At 59.1% G+C, this 24,974-nt stretch overlaps 1 protein-coding gene across 11 annotated transcripts in view; it reads left to right on the top strand.

The window, feature by feature from the left end:
• SNED1 (sushi, nidogen and EGF like domains 1) overlaps positions 1-24,974 on the top strand; it is an 81,687-nt gene that overhangs the window by 34,897 nt on the left and 21,816 nt on the right. For 10 of the 11 annotated variants that reach the window (XR_006057790.1, XR_006057791.1, XM_042239382.1 and 7 more), the window contains exons 3-21: positions 899-1,039; positions 1,609-1,771; positions 3,650-3,775; positions 4,020-4,133; positions 5,444-5,557; positions 5,697-5,810; positions 11,144-11,269; positions 11,437-11,541; positions 11,687-11,800; positions 12,282-12,398; positions 13,614-13,730; positions 13,934-14,050; positions 14,177-14,290; positions 14,505-14,678; positions 20,823-20,936; positions 21,475-21,588; positions 21,905-22,018; positions 22,799-22,912; positions 23,107-23,403. Coding sequence is in view for 9 of the 11 variants with exons in the window: in XM_042239382.1 (XP_042095316.1) it covers positions 899-1,039; positions 1,609-1,771; positions 3,650-3,775; positions 4,020-4,133; positions 5,444-5,557; positions 5,697-5,810; positions 11,144-11,269; positions 11,437-11,541; positions 11,687-11,800; positions 12,282-12,398; positions 13,614-13,730; positions 13,934-14,050; positions 14,177-14,290; positions 14,505-14,678; positions 20,823-20,936; positions 21,475-21,588; positions 21,905-22,018; positions 22,799-22,912; positions 23,107-23,403 (2,509 nt within the window). In the remaining 2 variants the exon portion in view is untranslated. The remainder of the gene's footprint in view (positions 1-898; positions 1,040-1,608; positions 1,772-3,649; positions 3,776-4,019; positions 4,134-5,443; positions 5,558-5,696; positions 5,811-11,143; positions 11,270-11,436; positions 11,542-11,686; positions 11,801-12,281; positions 12,399-13,613; positions 13,731-13,933; positions 14,051-14,176; positions 14,291-14,504; positions 14,679-20,822; positions 20,937-21,474; positions 21,589-21,904; positions 22,019-22,798; positions 22,913-23,106; positions 23,404-24,974) is intronic. The other variant, XM_042239401.1, reaches the window with a different exon arrangement.

Below are 24,974 nucleotides of genomic sequence, written 5' to 3'. Positions count from 1 at the left end.
CGCGAAAGCCACAGGCTGGTGCAATGCCGCAGCCCTGCACCCGGCCACGCGCACTGCTAGTCCTTGCCTGCCACCCAGACGGGGTTTCCAGCTCTACACACGGCTGATCTCTAGCGATGGTGACGCATCGGCTGCTTGCATTCTACTGTGATGTTTCTGCTCACACCCTTAGCCAGTTTTCTGTCGTGTTTTTGTTCTTTCTCTTATTGATTCAAGGAAGTTCTCGTTGAATTAAAGACGCCGCCAGTGCTTCTGCCACACGCACTGTAAAAACACTTTCCACTTCACTGTTCGTCATTTGGTTTGGCCGTATGGCACTTTCTTGGAGTCAAATGTATAAATCTCCTTTTTGGTTCTTGCAGTTAACAAATGTCAGGCTTAGAAGTCCTTTCCCGAGATGCTCTACGTATTTGCCTATATTTTCTCCCAGGGGTGCTGATGGTTTCATTTAAAACCTTACTTGATTTGGGATTTATTTTCCTAAGCTAAGTGATGTAAAGCTCTGATTTAACTGTTTCTCAGTGTTTCCTATTTGTCCCACGATCTTTTCTTAAACAGTTTCACCCTTTGCCCAATCTGAAATAGAGCCTCTTATGTATATTTTCATGGAGGAGGATTCCATGAAAATCAAGAAACTTAATGATTAAAACTGCTTTTCCTTGTTTCCCCTTTTTTGTTTTTACGTTTTTGCTCATTCCACACGCGGTGGTTTGTAGGTTTGGTCAAGCAGGCACGACCCCTCAGTGCCCCCAGGCCTGCAGGCACAGGGCCTGCTCCCCGCGTCTGTGGGCCCCCACGCCCCTCAGTGGGCTTCAGGCCCTCGGGAGGCGTCAGGCCGATGGGGGCGAGGTCTTGGGCCGGCCAGGGGCCCAGGCCCCACTCAGGCCCCTCTTTGCAGGTCAACACGTTCCAGACGGTGCTCATCACCGACGGCACGCTCTCCTTCACCATCTTCAACTACGAGTCCATCACGTGGACCACGGGCACACATGCCAGCAGCGGGGGCGATGCCAGCGGCCTAGGGGGCATAGCGGCCCAGGTAGGGGCCCTGCTCCCCACCGCCAGGGCTATCACCCCTCCCGCACACACACCCAGGGCAGAGCCCCTCAGGGCCCGAGGCACTTGTCCTGGCCCACACAGCCAGCCTGACAGCGCTAGCTGCCGCTGAGACAGAGCTCTGTGCGCCCCGAGGCTCCAGGGTGGCCTGGCCAACGGCCCTGGTCTGAGGGTCAGTGGCCAGCAGAAAAATCCCAGGCGTGGAGGGAGATCAAGTGCAACCGCCAGGGTCTGGGAGCTCCGCCCTCTCCTCCCCGCTCTCTACTTTATTCTAAGATCACACTGGCCCCTGGCCCCAGGGGAGGCCCAGAAGCCCAGGAATGAGCAGGAAGGGGTGGGGTCGGGGGGAGGGGGCTGCCAGGACCCGACAAGGTCAGCAAGGGAGGAACCGCAGGTTAGGGTGGGGCCGGCTGGGAGGCAGGGAGGCGCGGACACGCCTGACCCTTTAGCGCTCCCAGCTCGAGGCCACCACGCAGGAGGCGGGCCTTGGGAGCTTTGGGGAGAACTGCAGACCCAGCCCTACCCGCCCGCCTTCTCCAAACCCGCCCGCAGGCCGGCTTCAACGCGGGAGATGGGCGGCGCTACTTCAGCATCCCCGGCTCGCGCACGGCGGACATGGCGGAGGTGGAGACCACCACCAACGTGGGCGTGCCCGGGCGCTGGGCGTTCAGAATCGATGATGCCCAGGTGCGCGTGGGGGGCTGCGGCCATACAAGTAAGAGGATGGAGCGAGCGTTGGGGTGGCGGGCGGGGCGGGGCCTGGGGGGGGGAGCTGGTAGGGAGAGAAGGGGCGCCCCAAGCGCTGCCCTAGGAACGCGTGACTCCGGCCACCTCGGTTCCCCGCGACACCCCTGAGCCTGTCACCCCCGGGAGACTTCCTGCCTCTGCCGCGGGGTGGGGGAGGTTTGCTGGAGACTTCGGTTGGCAGTGTAAACGGGAGGCGTGGCGGTAAAGTCCCCCCAGGGCGTCCTGAGCGCCTGTGTCCTCGGGGACCCTGGGAGCAATCCTTTTCCCACCCAGTCCCCAGCCTTGCTTCTTGGTGGGACTTGGTGCTGGGCGGGGTGGACGGGTCCCCAGACAGAACCCAGACAGACGGGAGCAGGGTCCACCCCAGGGTCGAGCTCGTGGCCAGTGGAAACAGTGGGACTGACCACAGAAGTGTGTGTTCCCGCCACACACCTCCCCCCAACCGTGTGACCCTGAGTTGCAGACCCTCCTGCAAACCTACTTATAAACGGCAAGGGCGGGGCGGGGCGGGGCTCAGACGGCTGGTTCAGCCCCTCCAGCAACCATGGAGGGCTGTTGATCACTGCCCCCGCCAAGCCTGGGGCCGGTGAGCCAGGTGCTCGGACCCCCGCCCCGCCCCGCCCCCCCGCAAAGACCACCTCCCACTCCCATGGGGACCAAGGGCACAGAGAGGGGCTGCTTCTCCTGAACGCTGTCCCAAGGACGACCCTAGCACAGAGCAGCCCCAGGCCCGCCATGGGGGCAGGAGAGCACCCGGGGTGGGGCTGGGAGGGGGGCAGGCGCGCACACACGGTTGTGGGGGCTGGGGCAGGGGCAGGCGCGCGCACCCGGGGGAGGGGGCTGGGGGGGCAGGCGCGCACACCTGGGGGGTGCTGGTTGGGGGGCAGGCTCTGACCCGGAGGAGAGGGGTCCTCAGAGGAGGGTCCATTCAGTCCGGGGACCCTGTTCCCATGTGAAGATACTTCCCCCCCATCCCAGGCCTCTGTGGGCAGCAGGTGGGGGGGGGCCATTGCTGGCCCCCGAAACTCACAGGCGCAGAGGCCCCAGGAGTGCAGTGCCGTGAGGGTGGGGTGCAGGGGACCAGTCCCCTGGGGTCCCCAGCACACCTCAGGCCCAGAAGATGAAGCTTGTACCCATCAGTTGGGGTCGCCAGGAAGGGAGGGTGGTCCACCCCTGAGAGGCGGGGCATCCACCCCCGAAGAGGCGGGGCATCCACCCCTGAGGAGGCGGGGCACCCACACCAGGCAGAAGGGCCGGCCCAGAATCGGCTCAGGCAGCCAGCCAGCAACTGCCACAGGGCAGCGGAGCCCCACTTGGCCTGAGTGCCCGGGCGGCTGGAGAATGGCCAGCGGGGAGGGGCGGGCCTCGGAGACACCCACAGCCTCGGCGGCTCTCGGGACCAGAGGGCCCTTCCAGGAACGTCCCCCTGTCTCTGGACGCCAGCTCTCCCTGGGGCCCTCCTAGTATTGGGAGAGCAGAAACCCTGGGACACTCCTGTACCTGCCCATGTGTGCGTGGGCTGGTTTTTTGGGGTTTTTTTTGGCCAAGCTACGCAGCTTGCAGAATCCTAGTTCTCTGACTAGGGACTGAACCTGCGCCCCAGCAGTGAAAGCACAGGGTGCTAGCAACTGCACCGCCAGGGAAGTCCCCGAGTGTGCTTAGTAATGGTGGGTCTTCGTGCCTTGCCCCTGCAGAGCGTGGGGCCCCCCAAGCTGAGCTCTGCCGGCTGCCTGTCCCCCAGGCCGGGGAAACCGTGGGTGCTCTCTAGGCAGCTGCGGACGGCGCAGCACCTCCCCCAGGAGGGGCCCCGGGCGGGGCTGACGCTCCGCCCTGCGTGTGTCCGCAGCCTCCGTGTGCCAGGCCCTGCGTCCGTGCCTCAACGGCGGCAAGTGCATCGACGACTGTGTCACGGGCAACCCCTCCTACACCTGCTCCTGCCTCTCAGGCTTCACGGGGAGGACGTGCCACCTGGGTGAGCTTCTGCAGGACCCCCCATACCCCGCCGCTTGGAGGGACCAGCCCCGGGAGGAACCCCACCCCCCGCCCCAGAGAGACCACAACCTGCGGCCCAGGGTGTCCGTCCCCTGGGCGGCGTGCACGGATACCATGGGGAAGCCAGACACAGCAGCTCCACGGCCGTGAGCACCGCCCAGCCCTGGCGGGCCCGGTCCTCCCAGGCGTCCCTCCACTGAGGCTTCAGCCGCCCCGTTTTCCAGATGTGAACGAGTGCGCTTCCCACCCGTGTCAGAACGGCGGGACCTGCACACACGGCGTCAACAGCTTCAGCTGCCAGTGCCCTGCCGGCTTCAGGGGACCCACCTGTGAGACAGGTAAGAGGAACCCACCGGGCCCCACGCACCAGGGGCCACAGGGCGCCCGGAACGGTCCTGCCAGACCTGGGGGGGCAGGGCCATCAGGTTAGCATGCTGCAGGGGGCCTTGCCCCAGATGCGGGTGGCCGGAGCGGGGCGGGGGGGGGGGAGAGGGGGGTGCAGGAGCCCAGAGCCCAGAGGAGGGGCCCTGGGGTGCGGCAGGAGCACAGAGCGAAGCACTCAGCCCTGCGAAGCCTGGAAACAGGGCGGGGCCTGGGAACGGGGTGGGGCCTGGGAGCGGGGCGGGGCCTGGGAGCGGGGCGGGGCCTGGGAGCGGGGCGGGGCCTGGGAGCGGGGCGAGGCCTGGGAACAGGGCAGGACCTGCTTCCAGACCCTCACTCTAGGACCTGTGCCCCCAAGCCCCCAACCCCAGTGCCCCTGGCAGGAGTGGAGTCTGGTTCTCCACGGCCTGGCCATGGGTTGAGGTCTTTCTCAAGAGCCTCCTGTTGCTCCCAAGCTGCAGCCCGCACTGCAGTTTGCTAAGCGATGGTGCACACCCCCAGTTTCACCACGGGCTGCTAGGGCAGCCCAAGAGATGGAGCCCTTAAGATCAGAGCGTGGCGGCCCCTGACCCCCATCGGCTCAGCCAGAGACACTCCCCCGAGACCTTCAGGGATGTGAACTGTTATTTAGAAACACAACACTGGTAAACGGGTAGCACCCTCACCAGTGTCTCAGCTAGAAAAACGTTCCTGACAGAGACTTAGCGCCACAGGGCACGTTTCCAAGCCTCTGACTCTGGTGTGCAGACACGTATCCAGGCCAGCAGGCCCCTGGGGAACTTGGGGCAGCGCCGGCAGCCTGCAGCCTTGGCCTTTCCGTGGCCAGCACAGCAACACCCACAGCAGCAGCCCTGCCCCCCAACAAGGCTCCCTGGTCTCCGGACCCGCCTCGGCATCCAGAGTCCATGCCAGCAGGGGCGCCGGGCCACGTCCAGCAGGGACGTGGGCGCTGGCTGCCTCGAGTCTGCCCACTCCCACCAGCATCCACCCCTGCTGTGGTGGGGTCAGGGTCCCAGCGACAGGGACGCCTCAAGAGGCTGGGAGTTGGGCCCCTTCACCCCCGTGCCCCTGCCATCTGCTGGGGTAAACCCAGTTCAGACGAGCATTCAATGCCAGTGGCTGGGGACGGCCCTGCACTCCAGGGCCTGCTGCCCCCTGGAGACAGCCAGGTCCACCCACATGTAGCCCGAGGTGTGGGGTGGGGCTCAGCAGGAGACCGGGTCGCACAGCCAGGAACCCCACGGCCTCACACACTGTGTGCCCACAGCACAGTCTCCCTGCGATGACAGAGAGTGTCAGAATGGCGGCTGGTGCCAGGCGGAGGGCGGCCCCGCGGCTTGCGTGTGCCCGACCGGCTACACAGGGGCAGCCTGCGAGACAGGTGAGCGTGCCCTCGGCCAGCGGTGGGGCGGGGCGGGGTGGGGGGATGCGGGGGTTGGGTGGGCAGGGTGCCAGTGGGGCAGGGTGCGGGGTGGTCAGAGGCTGGTGTGGAGCCGAGCGCCCACCTCTGCCACCCGCAGACGTGGATGAGTGCAGCTCTGACCCCTGCCTGAACGGAGGCTCCTGTGTCGACCTGGTGGGGAATTTCACCTGCCTGTGTGCAGAACCCTTCGAGGGACCTCGCTGTGAGACAGGTAAAGGCTGTGTCGCAGCTCCCCGTGGGTGACGGCGGTCAGCTGCCCCCTCTTCCTCGGGGGGTGGGCTCTGGTCTGGGCTCTGCTGTCCAAGTGCTGGATGAGGCCCAGGGAGTCTGCTCCCCTCTCTGAGGTGGATGGCCACACTCCGCAGGCCCCGCCCCCTCAGCAGATTCTTGCCTGCTTATTGCCCCATCTTCCTGCCCCAGAGCCCTCGCCATGCACGGAAACAAACCTTGGGCTGATCTCTACCGCACGTGATGAAGTCTGCTTATTTCTGCTCTGTTGCATGTTGTTTTAAATGCTGGTTGCTCCTTGGAAGAAAAACTATGACAAACCTAGACAGCATGTTAAAAGCAGAGACATTACTTTACCAACAAAAGTCTGTATAGTAAAAGCTGTGGTTTTCCCAGTAGTCATGTATGGATGTGAGAGTTGGACTACAAAGAAAGCTGAGCGCCAAAGAATTGATGCTTTTGAATTATGGCGCTGGACAAGACTCTTGAGTCCCTTGGACAGCAAGAAGATCCAACCAGTCAATTCTAAAGTCAATTCTGATCAGTCCTGAATATTCATTGGAAGGACTGATGCCCAAGCTGAATCTCCAATACTTTGGCCACCGGATGTGAAGAGCCAACTCATTGGAAAAGACTCTGATGCTGGGAAAGATTGAAGGCAGGAGGAGAAGAGGATGACCGAGGATGAGATGGTTGGACGGCATCACTGATTCAAAGAACTTGAGTCTGAGCAAACTCTAGGGAATAGTGAAGCACAGGGAAGCCTGGCGTGCTGTAGCCCACGCGGTCGCAAGGAGTCAGACATGACTAAGCAACTGAACAGCAACAATAGGACTCAGTAGGCCGAGTAACAGACCAGCTAGATTTTATGACCCACAGAATACATTATGACTTTGGCATCTGACATCCCCTGGCCTCCCAGGGCCTCCACCCTCGAGCCAACAACAGCTGTGCACCCGTCTCCCCGGGGCTTGGGGGTGCTCAAAACAAACTCGTCAGAGTTACTTTGAGTCTAAAAACTTAAGAAGGAAATGAAGTTTTGCCTACAAGTAAGGTGCAGGTGGGCACTGTGCCCTCCACTGGCCTTTCACCAGCAGGCCACACACAGGGCAGGCTGTGTCACAAAGGGATGGTGAGGCTTCACAGTGCAGAGCGTGGGCAGGTGGCAGCCCCACCTGTGGCCTGAAATCATCACACTGTCACAGGACTGCCTCGATTGGCATCTGAGCATCAGCGTACGTAACTAAACTCGTGTCAGAAAACAAAGTGATTTCAGAAGATTTTGCAAAGAAATCATGTTTTGTACAAAGAGTAATGCTAACAAAAGTGAACTGTAAGAAACAACCACTAACATGTCGACCGCAATACAAGCTCGTGGGCCACATTTCAAGGCACAGCAGGACGCGGCCCCACCCGGAGATCATGAAAGAACGCCACGCCTTCTGCTTCCGGCCAATAAGGATGGACCACTCCGGGACTCTCCCTGTCACTCTCAGCAAGAAAACCAGAGCAGACACAGGAAACAACTGTCCTCAGCCACTGGACAGCTGAAAGCCATGAACTTCATTCCTGAGAGAAGAGAAGGAAGCCGGGTGGAACCCACAGCTGCCCCAAGGCTGCGTCAGAGCCATTGCCAGGCTGTCCTATGGGTGGGGAGGGGGATCCAGACTCCAGCAGTTCCTCTGAGTCAAGGAGCAGAGATCCCAGTTCAGTGGCTGGAGTTTGTGCTGGTGCCACCAACAAGGACAGAACTACTGGGGGGTGGCGGGGAGAGGAGAAAGTGGGAGACAAGCCCTGGACAGCTGCACTGGGGCCCCTTGAATCTGGGTGGGGTGAGAGCTGCTGGGCTGGGGAAGAACCACTGGGAGTGGTTAGTCAGTTACTGAAACTCAAGCCCATTCCTACCAGCCAGAGTGGAGCAGGCTCTTCATACCCAGGGCCAATACTGAGTAGAGTCCCCAGTAGCATCACCTTAGTGGTGGGGATGAATACATGCTAAGCTAATGGCAGGTCTGATCTGCCCCAAGAAAACTTAAAAGAAAGCTTGAAAGGACCAAACAGATCTGTTTAGTCAAAGCTGTGGTTTTTCCAGTAGTCATGTATGGATGTAAGAATTGGACCATAAAGAAGGCTGAGCACTGAAAAACTGATGCTTTTGAACTGGGGTGTTGGAGAAGACTCTTGAGAGCCCCTTGGACTGCAAGGAGATCCAACCAGTCAATCTTAAAGGAAATCAGTCCTGAATATTCACTGGCAGGACTGATGCTGAAGCTGAAACTCCAATACTTTGGCCACCTGATGTGAAGAACCGACTCGTTGGAAAAGACCCTGATGCTGGGAAAGATTGAAGGCAGGAAGAGAAGGGGACAACAGAGGATGAGATGCCTGGATGGCATCACCAACTTGATGGACATGAGTTTGATTAAGCTCTGGGAGTTGGTGATGGACAGGGAAGCCTGGCATGTTGCAGGCCATTGGTTTGCAAAGGGTCGGACACAACTGAGTGACTGAACTGAACTGAATTTAACCATATGTCAGAATAAAATCCTAAACTCTTTAGATGAATGTAACAGAATCCAGGACCCCAAAATACCCACCCAAAAGTTACCAAACATAGAAAAGGTTGAGAGTATATGACTTACCGCCAGAAGTAAAATAGATCAAAAGAAGCAGTGGCCAGAGATGGCCAGAGAATCGGCAGATCCAAGTGTTCGATCATCCATCATGAGCACGCGTGTGCCACGCTCACCCATCATGAGCACGCGTGTGCCACGCTCATCCATCATGAGCACGTGCGTGCCACACGTTCAAGGCTGTTGAGGGAAAAGACAGAATGAGAAGTAGAAGACGCAACAGAAGAAGTTTCCAGAGATGAAACCATGATATCTGAATTAAAAAATAAGACCACTGGGTGGTGCTCGCAGCAGGTTAGACGCTGCAGAAGGAAAGGTCAATGGCCTTGAAGAGAGGAATGGAAGCAGTTTGACAAGCAGCCCAGAGAGGATGAGGCGGAAGGGCAGCAGTGAGGCGGGGCCCGTGCAGGGACGCTGTGCGCCCAGCAGGCGTGACCCTGCTGTCTCTGCAGGAGGGATGGTTTGAGGGGGTGCAGGAAGAGAGTGTGAGAAAGCAGTGGCCAAACAGTTTCTAAGTCTGATGAAAATGAAAACCCCAAATTCAAGAAAAACATGAAGAAAACCAAACAAAGCCCAACATAAATCAAACTGCTGAAAACCACTACATGAACCGAGGAGTTCCAGATGCACAAGCTGGATTTAGAAAAGGCAAAGGAACCAGAGACCAAGCTGCCAGCCTCCGCTGGGTCACAGCAAAAGCAGGAGAGCTCCACAGAGACCAAGCTGCCAGCCTCTGCTGGGTCACAAGAAAAGCAAGAGAGCTCCACAGAGATCAAGCTGCCAGCCTCTGCTGGGTCACAGGAAAAGCAAGAGAGTTCCACAGAGACCAAGCTGCCAGCCTGTGCTGGGTCACAGGAAAAGCAAGAGAGTTCCATGAAGACATCTACTTCTGCTTCATTGACTACACTAAAGCCTTTGACTGTGCGGATCACACCAAACTGGAAAATTCTTAAAAAGATGGGAATACTAGACCACCTTACCTGCCTCCTGAGAAACCTGTATGCAGGTCAAGAAGCAAAAGTCAGAACCAAACATGGAACAACAGACTGGTTTAAAATTGGGAAAGGTGTGCATCAAGGCTGTATACTGTCACCCTGTTTATTTAACTTATATGCAGAGTACATCACGTGAAATGCCGGGGGGGATGAAGCACAGACTGGAATCAAGATTGCTGGTAGAAATATCAATAATCTCAGATATGCAGATGATACCGTCCTTATGGTAGAAAGCAAAGAGAAACTAAAGATCTTCTTGATGAAGGTGAAAGAGAAGAATGAAACAGCTGACTTAAAACAACATTCAAAAACTAAGATCATGGCCCCATCACTTCATGGCAAACAGATGGGGAAACAACGGAAACAGTGACAGACTATTTTCTTGGGCTCCAAAATCACTCCAGATGGTGACTGCAGCCATGAAATTAAAAGACACTTGCTCTTTGAAAGAAAAGCTATGACAAACCTAGACAGCATATTAAAAAGCAGAGACATTACTTTATTGACAAAGGTCCACATAGTCAGAGCTATGGTTTTTCCAGTAGTCACGTATGGATGCGAGAGTTAGACGATAAAGAAAGCTGAGTGCCGAAGAACTGATGCTTTCAAACTGTGATATTGGAAAAGACTCTTGAGAGTCCCTTGGACTGAAAGGAGATCAAACCAGTCAATCCTAGGTGGAATCAACGGTGAATATTCACTGGAAGGACTGATGCTGAAGCTGAAGTTCCACTACTTTGGCTTCCTGATGTGAAGAGCTCACTCATCAGAAAAGACCCTGATGCTGGGAAAGATTGAAGGCAGGAGGAGAAGGGGATAACAGAGGAGATGGTTGGATGGCATCACCAACTCAATGAACATGAGTTTGAGAAAGCTCCCGGAGATGGCGAGGAACAGGGAAGCCTGGTGTGCTGCAGTCTATGGAGTCACAAAGAGCCAGACCCGACTGAGAGCGTGAACAGTGACAGAGAGAGATGTTAACAGCAGCCGTAGAGAAAAGACACAGAGACACAGGAATGACAGCAGACTCCTCGTCAGAGGCAGTGCAGGCTGGGCGACAGCGGGACGGCACCCGTAACGCCCTGAAAGGGATAAGCTGTGACGCCAGTGCTGTGCACCCAGAGACACCGTCTTTCAGAAAGTAAGGCTACACAAAGACACTCTTCAGACGGCCTCTCGGCAGCTCCGAGCACACAAGCACAGGGACCAGCCAGGATGCAGGGACGTGCGCAGCACCGCTGGCTGGCCCAGCCTGACTGAGACTCACAGAGACCCGCGTTCCCTCCAGGGCGGGCAGAGCCTTCACCGTGACAGATGGCCCCACCGGCCATAAAACGAGGCTCAATAAACTGAAAAGCGCTGTGTTCTCTGACCGCAAACTAGAAATCAACAGGCGACAGATACCTGGAAACCTCCTAACATTTCAGTAACAGAAGTGCTTGACGAGCACTGCTTGGAGCCTCTGGCCTCAGCCAGGCCCTTGGTGCACCATCAGCCCCTCTGCGCCCCAGCTGCTGCTTCTGCTCCAGAGAAGGGGTTCGGGGCTGAGGGCTGCTGGGGGCCAGTCTCCAGGCGCTCGGCACAGACAGCAGAGGTTAACACGCCTCCTCGCTGGCCCAAGGCCCTGTTAGCCCACTCCCCGCCCAGGCCCTCTGCCAGGCCTTGGGTGACCACTGCCTTTCTTGCAGGACACCACCCCGTGCCCGACGCCTGCCTCTCGGGCCCTTGCCAGAACGGAGGCACCTGTGTGGATGCAGACCAGGGCTACGTGTGCGAATGCCCTGAAGGCTTCATGGGCCTCGACTGCAGGGAGAGTGCGTGTGGGCCGGGCCGCCGGGGGGGGGGGTCCTGTGGGGTGTGTATGTGGATACCCATGGAGGGCATCTGGGAGTGGGGAGAGGGGCTGCACGGCCGGTTTTATGGGACAGTGGTCAGGAGGGCGCCCCCATACTGAGGCCTCTCTCCCCTCTGTCCGTGGCAGGAACCCCCAGCGGCTGTGAGTGCCGCAATGGTGGCAGGTGCCTGGGGGCCAACAGCACCCTCTGCCAGTGCCCACCAGGCTTCTTCGGGCTCCTCTGTGAGTTTGGTAAGTGCCCAGGGCTGGGGCAGGGGCTCCCGTCCTGCCCTGCCGTGAGGATCCCTGAAACCACAGCGAGCCCCGGGTGTGGGGGGCACCCCCGCCTGGTCCCCCTAGGGCTCACATGGCCCCTGGGCCTCCCCCTCACGTGCAGAGGTCACGGCCACGCCCTGCAACATGAACACGCAGTGCCCCGACGGCGGCTACTGCATGGAGTACGGCGGGAGCTACCTGTGTGTCTGCCACACCGACCACAACGTCAGCCACTGTGAGTGGGGCCCGCCTGGAAGCTGGCAGGGGAGGTGCTGGGAGGGCCTGGGTGCAGCAGGAGGAGGCCCGCGAGGGGACCCGGGGGTGGGCAGCTTGGCCACGCACCCTGCTCCGCCCACTGCAGCCACGTGTGGGCATCACCTGGTGCCTTCCAGCTCAGCTGCTGGGACGTGAACGCCCGGCAAGTGCCCGCGGAGAAGCGGGTCCCCCGGGGTACGTCAGTGCAGACACCGAGCGACTCGGGTAGTGAGTCATCACGTGTGACGGTGGTGACGTGCTATCGGGGCCCTGATACCAGGACTCCTGTGACCACAGCTCAGTCCCAACTCAGTCCCAGCTCACGGGAGAGCGAAGGCAAAATCTGGAAAATTCAAAAATGTGATAGAAGAGGTTCTAGGGGAGCCTCCGAGCCAGCGTGAGGATGCAAGCCTGGCATCAGTTCTGCCAGGACGTCAGGATGACCGCCCTCTGTCCCACAGCACTGCCGTCGCCGTGTGACTCCGACCCCTGCTTCAACGGAGGGTCCTGTGACGCACACGGAGACTCCTACACATGCGAGTGCCCGCGGGGCTTCCACGGCCGCCACTGTGAGAAAGGTGGGGCACGGCAGCTTACGGGGGTGGGGGGCATCCCGCCCGTTACAGCAGGCCCCGTGCAGTGCACTCCCCTTCCCGCTCACTGTTTTCCCCGTGGATTTTAGAATCCCTGATTCATAAAATAGTTCAGTCTTGTCCAGTCGCTAAGTCATGTCCGACTGTCTGTGACCCCATGGACTGCAGCACGCCAGGCCTCCCTGTCCTTCACCATCTCCTGGCGTTTGTCAGATTCACGCCCACTGAGCCGACTTTATAAATGCAGTGCGATTAGGGAATGTCGACATCTCACAGCACTTAGCCACTCAAGAACGTAAGCGCCCTTGCGCAAATACGCCGCGGGCGCCATTGTGCTCACCTGGCCCGCTCAGTTCCGTCTTTCCAGCAGCCAGAAGCAGCATCAGGACTCTCTTCAGTGACCCAGGCATCCCCTGGTCAAGGTCCAAGGTGCTGGCCGCCTGGCCCCTATGCCCACGTCTGTCCTCCCAGGCTTGGCACCTGGGCCCCGTCCAGCCCGCCTGCTGCCTCACGTGTCCAGAGAGCTGAAACCTGAACCCCTGCCTCTGCCGCTCCCACGGGGCCCTGAAACTGGGCCCCCGAGGCTCCGACCACAGCGCCCTCGGCCTCCACACCGCTGCGGGGGAGGGCTTCCAGAGAGCAGGCTGATTCTGTGCAGAGCCACCGAGGTCCTGCACCCTTGGCCAAGGCGTCCCCAAGAGTGGGCAGAGGGACATGGTGGGGGTTGGTGGCCGGAACCTGGACAAGTGTCCTGTGAGGCCCCACGGGGTGTGGGGGGGAGGCCCCTCCTGCCTCACTTTCCCCCCAAGAACGTCGAGCAGGTCGAGGGTCTACACTGCTGGCTGAGCTGTGAAGGTGCGACATCCACCCCGCAGGCCAGGGAAGGCCCCCAGTGCAGGCACAAAAACACGCAGATCTGAGTGGAAGTGCCTACTCAGCGGCTCCCCACTCAGCAGGAGGGCAGCAGTGGGCAGCTCTCCAGCGCTTCCCCAGCAGAGCCCGGGCAGGGCAGGGGGACGGCAGGTACAGGGGGTCGGGGCGGTGGGCACAGGGCCCCCGGGCCAACTGGGGAGCACCTGGGGGGCTCGGCCCTGGGCAGCAGCCTCAGGGGCTCCGCTGACCGGCAGCCGTGGCCTGCGGGTGCTCTGGGGAGGCTGGCCCCAGCTGACTGGCCTCTGTCTGTCTGTCTGTTCCTGGCAGCCCGGCCGCGCCTGTGCAGCTCTGGGCCCTGCAAGAACGGAGGCACGTGTAAGGAGGCGGGCGGCGAGTACCACTGCGACTGCCCCTACCGCTTCACCGGCAGGCACTGCGAGATCGGTGCGGGCCCAGCGGCGCGCCAGCCTGGGGAGAGTGGGGTGGGGCTGGCCTGGGACCCCTGCTCTGTCCCCTGCGTCTGCTCGTCAGGAGCACCCCACAACCCCCCTACCGCCCCTGCTGCGGGTGTGGAGGGACGAGGGAGGGACCGGAGTTGGGGGTGCATGCGAGCCCCGGCCCTGCCCTATGGGTGCCTCTGTCTCCAGGGAAGCCCGACTCGTGCGCCTCGGGCCCCTGTCACAACGGCGGCACCTGCTTCCACTACATCGGCAAATACAAGTGTGACTGCCCCCCGGGCTTCTCGGGGCGGCACTGCGAGATAGGTAAGAGGGAGCTCCCCACAGCCCCGTGGCCCGGAGGCACAGCTGGCGTGGGAGGCAGGACGCCTCTGCCGCCCAGAGGCCTCAGGGGGGACAGTGACGGGCAACGGGGTCCCCGTGCCCTTGCAGCCCCCTCCCCCTGCTTCCGGAGCCCGTGCCTGAATGGGGGCACCTGCGAGGACCTGGGCACAGACTTCTCCTGCCACTGCCAAGCAGGGTACACAGGACGCCGGTGCCAGGCAGGTGAGCAGGCCGGGTCAGGGACGGGGCGGGGCAGGGCAGGGCCCAGCAGGGGACTGGGGAGGGAGGGGAAGAAAGAAACCTTAGAGCAGCCCGCTCTGGGGGCCGGTTCTGTCACCCTGGGACAGGCTGCACGAGGAGCAAGGGGCCCGGGTCAGAGCAGCGGGAGGCCAGGCAGGGGCCGGCAGTGCAGGACGTGGCTGCCGTGTCCTTGCAGAGGTGGACTGTGGCCCCCCCGGCGAGGTGAAGCACGCCACCCTGAGATTCAACGGCACCCGACTGGGCTCGGTGGCCCTGTACTCGTGTGACCAAGGCTACAGCCCAAGCGCCTCCAGCCATGTCCGGGTGTGCCAGCCACAGGGCGTCTGGAGCGAGCCCCCGCAGTGCCACGGTGACCGGGGCCCTCTGTGGGGTGGGGGGAGCCACGCCCCGCTCCCCTGGGCCACACCCCACTCCCCTGGGCCACGCCCCACTCCCCTGGGCTGAGCAGGAGAGCAGGAGCCGCAGTTCTGACCCTGGCCTGTGTCTCCTCTGTGACAAGTGAGGCCAAGACCTGGTGCTGATGGTGGTGACGACCGGTCCCCTCCATTCTGGACCCTTGTCTAAGGGCTTCCAGTCCTCAGAGCAGCCCAGAGCATGAGGCCCAGCACCCACAAGCCCACTCTGCAGAGGGAGCCGCAGAGGCCAGGAGGCAGCCCAAAGGCAGAGCCCTGCAGAGGCACACGAGGGCTCAGGTCCCAGCCCCGCTCCCAGGCCTGCCCAGGCCTGCGGGATCAGACCCTGCATGTGAACAAGGCCCCCACGAGCCCCCATGGGCATTTAAGGGGTGTTGCCCTGCAGGCAAGGCCCCCCTTGATCCAGGCACCTGGAGATAGCGATGCCAGCGGTGCTTTAAGCCAAACAGAACATTCCAAACTGTTCAGCCCATCTATGTAATGGTAACACAGTCTCAGAAGACAAAGAGCTTTCAGCCAAGCAGCTTAGGGACGGGACGGGACAGCATCCAGAGGAGCGAGGCGCAGGGCACACCGCCCCCTCCCAGATGCCCTGCAAGGCGTCGGGCCTAGGCGGCCCTCTCAGGGGCAGCACCCCAAAACACAGGTGCGGTCACCTGGCCTCAAGCCTGCTCCTTTACGCCTGTCCTTCCAAGCCCCCCAGGGCTAGTGGTCACTGTCCAGGAGGCCACCCCTGGCCCAGTGTTGCTTCTCCTCAACATGCCATCAGAGGAGGAGTGGGGAGCGCCAGGGAATGTGAGCCCACAAGCCAGGATACCAGGACACTCGAGAAATATGGCCACCTCAGAGACAGTAACAGAGCCCAGACAACATATTCTCCTGGGAGGAGAAACGCAGGAGAGGAGTGAGAATATAAACGAAGCAGGATGCCGGCCATAAAACAGAATCAACAAGTAACGTTTAAAAGAAGGCAGGATAAGATGATCGAAAAGTTGTGACAGTGGAAGTAACAGACACAACTTACAGATGGGAGCAGAGACGAAGCTAAGGAGTTGGAAGATCAGTGTAAGGAGGTGTACCAGAGAGAAGAAGGGAAATACTCATAAATTAGAAAGGAGATGTAGGCTCTGAGGAGTGTATAAGTGCTGACACTGAGGTAACAGGACTCCAAGAGTGACCAAAATTAGGATGGAATGTTGCAACAACTATGGCGCTAAATTCCCAGAACAGCTGATAAATGATGAGAGCTCGAAAGGGCCTGCACGATGTGCAACAGGAGGAAAGAGAGACATTAGGCACATTATAATGAAATTTAAGAAAATCAGGAAGAAAAGATCCTTAGAAAAACGGACAAGAAGCCACAAAGGAGCAAGAATCAGATTGGCACCAGACTTCTTATGGAGACATCAGGAGTGAGATAATAAAATGGCATTTTAAAGATAGCGAAGCGACCCATTCAGTTAGGGTCTGGACAGTGAGAAAACAACATCATTCTCACTGTAACATCAAGGAAGCTCCAGAGAGCCCATAAAATCGTACCTTTTAACTCATTTGAGAGCTGAGGATGCAAAGTTTTCTCACAAGGAAGCACCAGGCCCAGACAAGTCCGTGGGTCAATCCCACTGAACTGCCAGGAAGCAGACTGCGGCAGTGTTACACAGGCCCTCCTGGGGAGCAGAAACGAGTGTGTGCCGCCCACTGCACGAGGCCAGGACAACCTCAGACCAGCACCAGACATGCACGGGTGGAGAGAGGAAAGTTATGGGTCCATTCGACGTGGAAACAGAGGCAGAATGCGGTCTATCAAAACTATACACCATGATGGGGCTTCCCAGGTGATGCCAGTGGTAAAGCAGCAGCCTGCCAGTGCAGGAGACCCAAGAGACGTGGGTTTGATTCCTGGGTCGGGAAGATCCCCTAGAGCAGGAAGTGGCAACCCACCCCAGTATTCTTGCTTGAAATGGCAACCCACTCCTGTATTCTTTCCTGGAAAATTTCATGGACAGGGGAGCCTGGTGGGCGACAGTCCCTGGGGCCGCAAAGAGCCAGACACAGCTGAGCACGCACGCCATCCTTAAGCTGGGTTGTTACAGAAAGTGTGATGTTAGAAACATTTGCTACACTGACCAACTAAAGGAGGAGAGTCATATAAGGGTCTCAATGACTGTATGATAAGCATCTGATAAAATTCACACCTATTCAAGTAACAAATGCCTACCAAGCACTTTAAATAAAAGTACTCCTTATCCAGATAAAAATAATATGATACACACACACCTTTCTAGTACCAGGTGGTATAATACAGGATTTACTGGAGGGAAAACTTAGAAATAGCAGAGCCCACAGAGCCCCCCAAGTGTTCATTAGCCCACAGGGAGATGTGCTCAGACCAGGCAGAAGCTAGGCTGAACACACAGTCACACTGAAGCGCACCTATTGTGCTCCACGTATTTACAGAGGAATGAGGACAGGTCACATCAAGAGGGCTACGGGGCCCTCCTGGCGGTCGTGGTCAAGGCTCTGGGCTTCCTCTGCCGCGCGCACAGGTTCCGGCCCTGGCCAGGGAAGCTCTGTGTGCTGCATGGTGAGGCCAGGAGCAAGGCGAGGAAGCTGTGCGCCAGCGCTCCCTGACCCACACTGCGCAGGAGGGGGGTCTGGAGGGCAGAGCTGCTCCTCCGCTGAGCTGACTCAGACACGCTGAGCTGACTCAGACACGCTGAGCTGACTCAGACACGCTGAGCTGCCGACAGGAGGAAGGGGAGTAGCGTCTGAGGCAGTTTTATGGTGGGTCTCATCTGACCTAGAACAGTCATTATCCTAAGTGGAGACATTCCCTAATAAGGATGCCCGTTATCACTAAGTCTAGTCAACATTACATTGTCAGTAATAGCCTACTCAATAAAGTAAGAAAAAGAAAGTAAATTCATGAAAATGCTAAAGGAGGAAGTAAAAATGTTAGTATTTACAGCCAATATGGTTGTCTTTCAACCAAAAGAAAACTGTATAAGTGATAGGAAATGTAATATGTTTGGTGAATATAGGTTATTATAACAAAATTCATTGCATTTTTATATATCAACAATAAATAATGATTAAATGACATATTTTTTAATAATTTATCATGAATTATAAAAAAGACATGTGCAGATGAAACCAAAAACTGGTTCCTTGAAAAGATCAATAAAAATAACAAGCCTCTAGCTAGACTGATCAGGGAAAAAATAAAAATTAGCAATATCAGAATGAAAAAAGATATCACTAAAGACTATATGAGCATTTAAAGGGCAACGGGATATTGTGAACAACTTCAGGCCGACATATCTCACAGTTTAGAACAAACGAAGAAAGACGCTAATGACCACAACTGACATGAGAATAAATAGAAAACGTGAGGCGCCTCCTATCTATCGAGGAAATTCAACTTGTGGCTAAAACTTCCCTGCAAAGAAAATGGCAGGACCAGACTGCCTGACTGAGTTCCGTCAAACCTCTCAGAAGGAAGACTGCTACGATCCACAGGGCTCCTTCAGAGAGTGTAGGAGGAAGGAACCCTCCTCAGCTCATTTTATGAGGCCAATATCGCCTTTATGCCAAGACCAGAGACGCTGCAAAAATGAAGTTACAGGCCAACAATAGTCTTCATGCGCAAAGCACAAAAACCCTAACAAGACATTACTAAAATCCAACCCACTCTTACAGCAGAAGGCTAATACAGCCTGACCTAGAGGGATTTATCTCAAGGACAGCGTACCATTTGAAACCCAGCAAATGTAATTCACCACAGAAGAAAATGAAGGAGAAAACCGCATGACTGTCTTAATAGATGCAAAAAAAAGTCATTCGACAAAATTCAACTATTATTTTTAAAATTCTTAACAAACTAAGCGTAGAAGAAAATTTCTTTAACCCGATCAAAGGGCATCCATGAAAAAAATCAACAGCTAACAAAGTGCTTACGGGTGAAACACTTCCCGCCGTTATCAGTAGTCAGGCAAAGGTGTCCGTCCAGTGCCTTCCACCATTGTCCTGGAGGTCCTAGACCATGCCAGAGGCGAGAAAGGGAAGACAGCACGTCTACCGGGCAGGAAGTAAAGATGAGACGATCGTGCACACAGAGGGTTCTAGGAAACTCTACAGCAGAAGGGACAGAGCTGACAAGCGAATTCAAGCAGGTTACAGGACGCGGGGTCAACACACAGGAGCAACTGTATGTCCATATTCCAGCAGGGGAGCCTTGGAGGATGAAATGAAATAACGCTGTGTAAAATAGCACCAAAATGATAATTTTTATATATGTGAAATGAATTATAGACATCAGTGCAAAAGTTAAAACTATAAACTTCTGTAAGAAAACATATGAGAAAGTCTTCATGACAGCTGGAATACAACGGTTGGGTACTCGGAAAATATCACATCGTTTCTCCACGTCTCACCACACCCAACAATTAGTCCCAGATGTGTTAAGGACTTAAACGGGTTTTTTATTTTAACTATGTAGTTTTGTGTAGGAAATGTAGGTTAACTATCTTTTTGGCCTTAAGGCAGGGAAAGATTCCACAGAAACGACTAAGTATAAAAGGAAAAAATGGACAAGTTGACTAGTTAAAAATTAGGAGCTTAAATTCCTTGGCCTTAAGAAAGTCAGGCTTCCCTTGTGGCTCAGCTGGTAAAGAATCTGTCTTCAATATGGGAGACCTGGGTTTGATCCCTGGGTTGGGAAGATCCCCTTGAGAAGGGAAAGGCTCCCCACTCCAGTGTTCTAGCCTGGAGAATTCCATATACTCTCTAGTCCACAGTGTCACAGAGAGTCAGACATGACTGAGCGACTTTCACTTATGTGTATGTGTCATACATCTTATGTGTGTGTTCCATGTCACATATATGACGTGTGTTGTGTGTACATGTGTGTGAGTTATGTGTACACTTACATACGCTACATACAATATAAATGTATGCGCACACGTATGCATGTAATCCGCCCGATAGGTGCAGCACGTGAGCAGGACCTTCACGGTAGTAAACAACACCCCGTTTGCCAGTGCTGTGCAAAACGCAGATCAGTGGCACAATGAGATGCAGTCAGTTGGCAAAACTTCTGAAGTCTAAGCAGCCCATAAACTGGTGAGAATATGGATAAACAGGACTTGTTCCAAATTGCTGGAGGAAGTGTAAACTGGCCCAAGCACTTTGAAGGCAACATAGTAGTTTGGCAAGTTGACCTTCGTATAAACTGTGTCCTAGCAATCGTACCGCTTGATGACGGCACATCCAGGGGAAACTCTACACCAGGAGACGTGAAAGACTCAGAAATTTTGTTTCATCAGCAGGAAATCTAAGTCCAACCCCAAACCCTACCAAACGAGAGAGAAAGTCTGGTCCAACCACACTGAGGACTATCACACAGCAGTGAGAGGAACGACCCACCGCACAGAGCATCTTGTTAACACAGTGCCCAGTGACGAAGCAGTGCATCACCACAGCACCTATACTAAAGTTCATAGCAGCAAATCCTGTCCAGCATATTGATAAGAACTTAAAAACTGCGGAGGCACAGAGGGGATAACCATGGAAATTCAAGTCACAACTGGGAAGTGCGTGTGCGCAGACGAGCCACCATTCTTAGCCCCTAGGTCAGGCGCAGCCCCCAGGGGTCATTCCGTCAGTACCATTTATTTACTTATTTACATGCTAAGCATTAAAAGTAAACTGTTTTAAGCTGAACATTGTTAATTCAGGAGCAAAATTTCCAGTTTTTAAAAACTTCACAGTGAATATTTCAAAATGAAGGGCTAGCCCCCAAGTGTCTTGGTTTCATACACGATTGTCACCCAATGGCGCGGTGGGGTCCTCGGGAGCACCCCCAGCCCCTTCCCAGAGGTGCGCCTCTTCCCCTCCAGGGCCCTCCTCGGGTTCTGGCCTCTCCCTACACCTGGGATGTCGTGGACTTCTGTCCAGAGCCTCTTGTCAAAGCTCATGTGCGTCCCTCTCAGTCCGGCTTCGAGTCGTCCCTGCTAACAGCAGCAACCCTGCTTTATTCTTGGGGTCTCTCCCGGCGCCTGGCACCGGCTTTCCTCGCTCAGAAATCGACGAGTGCCGATCCCAGCCATGCCTGCACGGGGGCTCCTGCCAGGACCGCGTCGCTGGGTACCTGTGCGTCTGCAGCCCAGGCCGTGAAGGCGCCCACTGTGAGCGGGGTAAGAGGGCCCCAGCCCTCCGTGGGCCGGCCACTCCCGCTGAGCTCCGGCGCCCCAGCACCATCCCCTTGCCCAGCCGCTCCTCTTCCTGCGCTGAGGCCTGGCTGGGCGCTGCCCGCTCTCTCGAGCCCCTGCTGGCTCTGACGTCCACAGGGACAGCAGCTTATAGAGACTCTTGCCTCTAGGCCCCCGGAAGCACTGAGAGCGCAGCTGGCAGCCGCTAACCATGACCCTCCTCCCCGCCTCCCACAGACCCTGGCTGGGGGAGGGCGGGGGAAGGTGGGGGTGAGGACCCAGGGGCAGAGAGAGTGGGGTGCAGGGCGCAGATCCCAGCCCTGCGTCCGAGCCGGAGTAGCGGGGGAGGCTCCATGAAGCCTGCTCCCTCACACCTGTGCAAGCCAGGTGGCCAGAGAGAGAAGGCAGCAGGGGCCCGGACAGGCTCTGTGGGCAGAGGGAGGGCAGGGGAGGCTGAAGTCTGGGGCACAGGAGGCCCCGGGGCGGCGGCCATGCAGCCTCATGTCCGTGTCCCTCTCCTCAGAGACAGACAAGTGCCAGGCACAGCCCTGCAGAAACGGAGGCGCCTGCAGGGACCTCCCGGGGGCCTTTGTCTGCCAGTGCCCCCCCGGTTTCACCGGAGTCCACTGCGAGACAGGTAGGGGCTGCTCTCGGGGTCCCCACGTGCCGGGCCCTCACCCACACTCAGGATACCCTGGACGCCTGGGAAAACCTGTTTCCAACAAGCACAGACGCTGGGCTGCTCAGAGCAGGGGGCGGGAACGGTGCCCGGGGACAGGCTTCGGCGGGGGGGAGGGACCCCAGCAGGGAGGATGAGGGGAGGGCCAGGCCCCTGCCCGCCCCCTGCCCCCAGCGACCTCGCCCCGCTGTCCTTTCCCTTCCTCCCGCTGTCCTCTCCTCCCTCCCCCAGACACCCCCTTGCTGCCCTGGCCGACTCTCTGGGTGTTCTCCAGAGGTGGACGCCTGCGACTCCAGCCCCTGCCAGCACGGAGGCCGCTGTGAGGACGGTGGTGGGGCCTACCTGTGCGTCTGCCCAGAGGGCTTCTTCGGCTACCACTGTGAGACAGGTGGGGCTCCCCGCTCCCCGCACCCCCGTCCACCCGGCTCCATGTCCAGCCACAGGCCGTGCCCCCCCGGGACGGGCCAAGCTCACGGCCGCCCCAGGGGCCTGCCGCTCCCAGTTCCTCACGGCGAGAGCCCCTCGCTAGTGAGCCTGTTCGGGCCCCTCAAGGACCGGGCGAGGGACAAGGTCTTCCCTGGCCACGGCCTGCGGCAGCCCCCACCCCACCGCCTGCCGCCCCGGCACCCTGTCTCCCTGCTGTGCGTCTCCCCAGGGTGGGTGGCCTGACCTGTGCTGTTCGAGTGTCCCCAGTGTCCCCTAGCTGGGCCTGACCAGCACCGCTCAGATGTGCAGGGTGGACAGGTCCTGGGCTCCGGCCCCACCGCAGGGCACAGGAGCCGGCCCAGTGACGAGCGTGGTGTGGACGGTTTGTGGCCAGAGCATCTCTCCAGGGCGGGGGACCCTGTGGGCCCTGGCCTGGAAGCCCGGGGCTGCTCCCCAGCCCCAGCATACACAGGCTGCGGAAGGGCTGGTGTTCTCAGCTGCCGCCCAGGAGTGGTCACCTTGGCTTAGCTGGGAGGGGGCCAGCCTGGCCTCTCCGTGGGGCCTCTGGCAAGCCCTGCCCCTCCCCCGGAGTGTCCCCCATATCTGCTCCCCAAAGGGCCACCTAGGACTGCCCACCTGCATCCCACAAACACACCAACACGGGACCAGCCCAGGGCCAGCATCAAGGGCCTGGGGGAAGGCGCCTGCCCAGACATCCACTCACAGCTGCCTCCCCCCACAGTGAGTGACCCCTGCTTCTCCAGCCCCTGTGGGGGCCGTGGCTACTGCCTGGCCAGCAACGGGTCCCACAGCTGCACCTGCAAAGTGGGCTACACCGGCAAGGACTGTGCCAAAGGTGAGGTGGCGAGGGCGCCGGCGTGGGGGCTCCCCTCCCGCCCGGGGGCTGCAGACACCCCGTGGGGCGGGGCAAAGAGCCGAGCGGGCCCCAGGCCCAAGGGCCAGCGGGCCAGACACCCGCCTGGGGGCCGGGACTTGCCCAGCCAACAGCTGACACCCCCCCTTCCCTTGTTCTTGATGGAAACCCTGAAGAGCTCTTCCCACCAACGGCCCTCAAGGTGGAGCAAGTGGAAGAGAGTGGGGTCTCCATCTCCTGGCGGCCTCCCGAAGGCGCAGCTGCCAGGCAGGTGCTGGACGGCTACGCCGTCACCTACGCGTCTGCGGACGGCTCCTACCGCCGCACAGACTTCGTGGACCGGGGCCGCTCCGCGCACCAGCTCCGGGCCCTGGCGCCCGGCAGGGCCTACAACGTCTCCGTCTTCTCGGTCAAGCGCAACGCCAACAACAAGAACGACATCAGCAGGCCTGTGGTGCTGCTCGCCCGCACGCGTGAGTGACCCGGCTGCTCCCCGCACGCGCGAGTGACCCGGCCGCTCCCCGCACGCGCGAGTGACCCGGGCTGCTCCCGGCACGCGTGAGTGACCCGGCTGCTCCCCGCACGCGCGAGTGACCCGGCCGCTCCCCGCACGCACGAGTGACCCGGGCTGCTCCCGGCACGCGTGAGTGACCCGGCTGCTCCCCGCACGCGTGAGTGACTCGGGCTAACCGCCCGCACGCGTGAGTGACCCGGCTGCTCCCCGCACGCGTGAGTGACCCGGCTGCTCCCCGCACGCGCGAGTGACTCGGGCTAACTCCCCGCACGCGTGAGTGACTCGGGCTAACTCCCCGCACGCGAGTGACTCGGGCTAACCGCCCGCACGCGTGAATGACCCAGCTGCTCCCCACACGCGTGAGTGACTCGGGCTAACTCCCCGCACGCGTGAGTGACTCGGGCTGCTCCCCGCACGCGTGAGTGACTCGGGCTAACCGCCCGCACGCGTGAGTGACCTGGCTGCTCCCCGCACGCGTGAGTGACCCGGCCGCTTCCCGCACGCGCGAGTGACCCGGGCTGCTCCCGGCACGCGTGAGTGACCCGGCTGCTCCCCGCACGCGTGAGTGACTCGGGCTAACCGCCCGCACGCGTGAGTGACCCGGCTGCTCCCCGCACGCGTGAGTGACTCGGGCTAACCGCCCGCACGCGTGAGTGACCCGGCTGCTCCCCGCACGCGTGAGTGACTCGGGCTAACCGCCCGCACGCGTGAGTGACTCGGGCTGCTCCCCGCACGCGTGAGTGACTCGGCTGCTCCCCGCACGCGTGAGTGACTCGGGCTAACTCCCCGCACGCGCGAGTGACTCGGCTGCTCCCCGCACGCGTGAGTGACTCGGGCTAACTCCCCGCACGCGCGAGTGACTCGGGCTAACTCCCCGCACGCGTGAGTGACTCGGCTGCTCCCCGCACGCGTGAGTGACTCGGGCTAACTCCCCGCACGCGTGAGTGACCCGGCTGCTCCCCGCACGCGTGAGTGACTCGGCCGCTCCCCGCACGCGCGAGTGACTCGGGCTAACTCCCCGCACGCGTGAGTGACCCGGCCGCTCCCCGCACGCGCGAGTGACCCGGCTGCCCGCCCCCCAAGGGCCCCACCACGGCGTGCCCCCAGCAGGGTGGGCGCCAGCCAAGCCACCCCCAGTGCCCAAGCCAGCCGAGGGCCCGTCCTCTGGAGGAGAGGGGCAGTGACAGGGTGAGGGAGGGGGCTGGGGAATGCAGGGGCCCCCCTGAGAAGGTGCTGGGACTGCCGTGGGGTGAGGACGGAGCCTCCCCACAGGCTGGAGCAGAGGCACCCGTGGGGCAGCAGGGAGGCCGTGTGGGCACCCTGCCCGGAAGGGAGTTGTGCGGAGAGGCTGGGCTCGGCTGGCTTGTCTGCTCCTGGGGCTGTGCGGGAGGGGGAGCCCCGGAATACTCCCATGATGGTGAGTTGGTGGGGGCTGGCCCTGGGAATCAAGAGACGGGGAGGGGAGGCTGGAGGATGGAATGAGAGCTGGACAGTGGCACGACCACTGGGCATGTTGGGAGCCCCTTGAGG

The sequence above is a fragment of the Ovis aries genome, chromosome 1 (assembly GCF_016772045.2).
Source record: "Ovis aries strain OAR_USU_Benz2616 breed Rambouillet chromosome 1, ARS-UI_Ramb_v3.0, whole genome shotgun sequence".
Taxonomy (NCBI): Eukaryota; Metazoa; Chordata; class Mammalia; order Artiodactyla; family Bovidae; genus Ovis; species Ovis aries.
The sequence above is the reverse complement of the archived record's forward strand: the minus strand, read 5'-3'. Positions and strand labels throughout refer to the sequence as shown.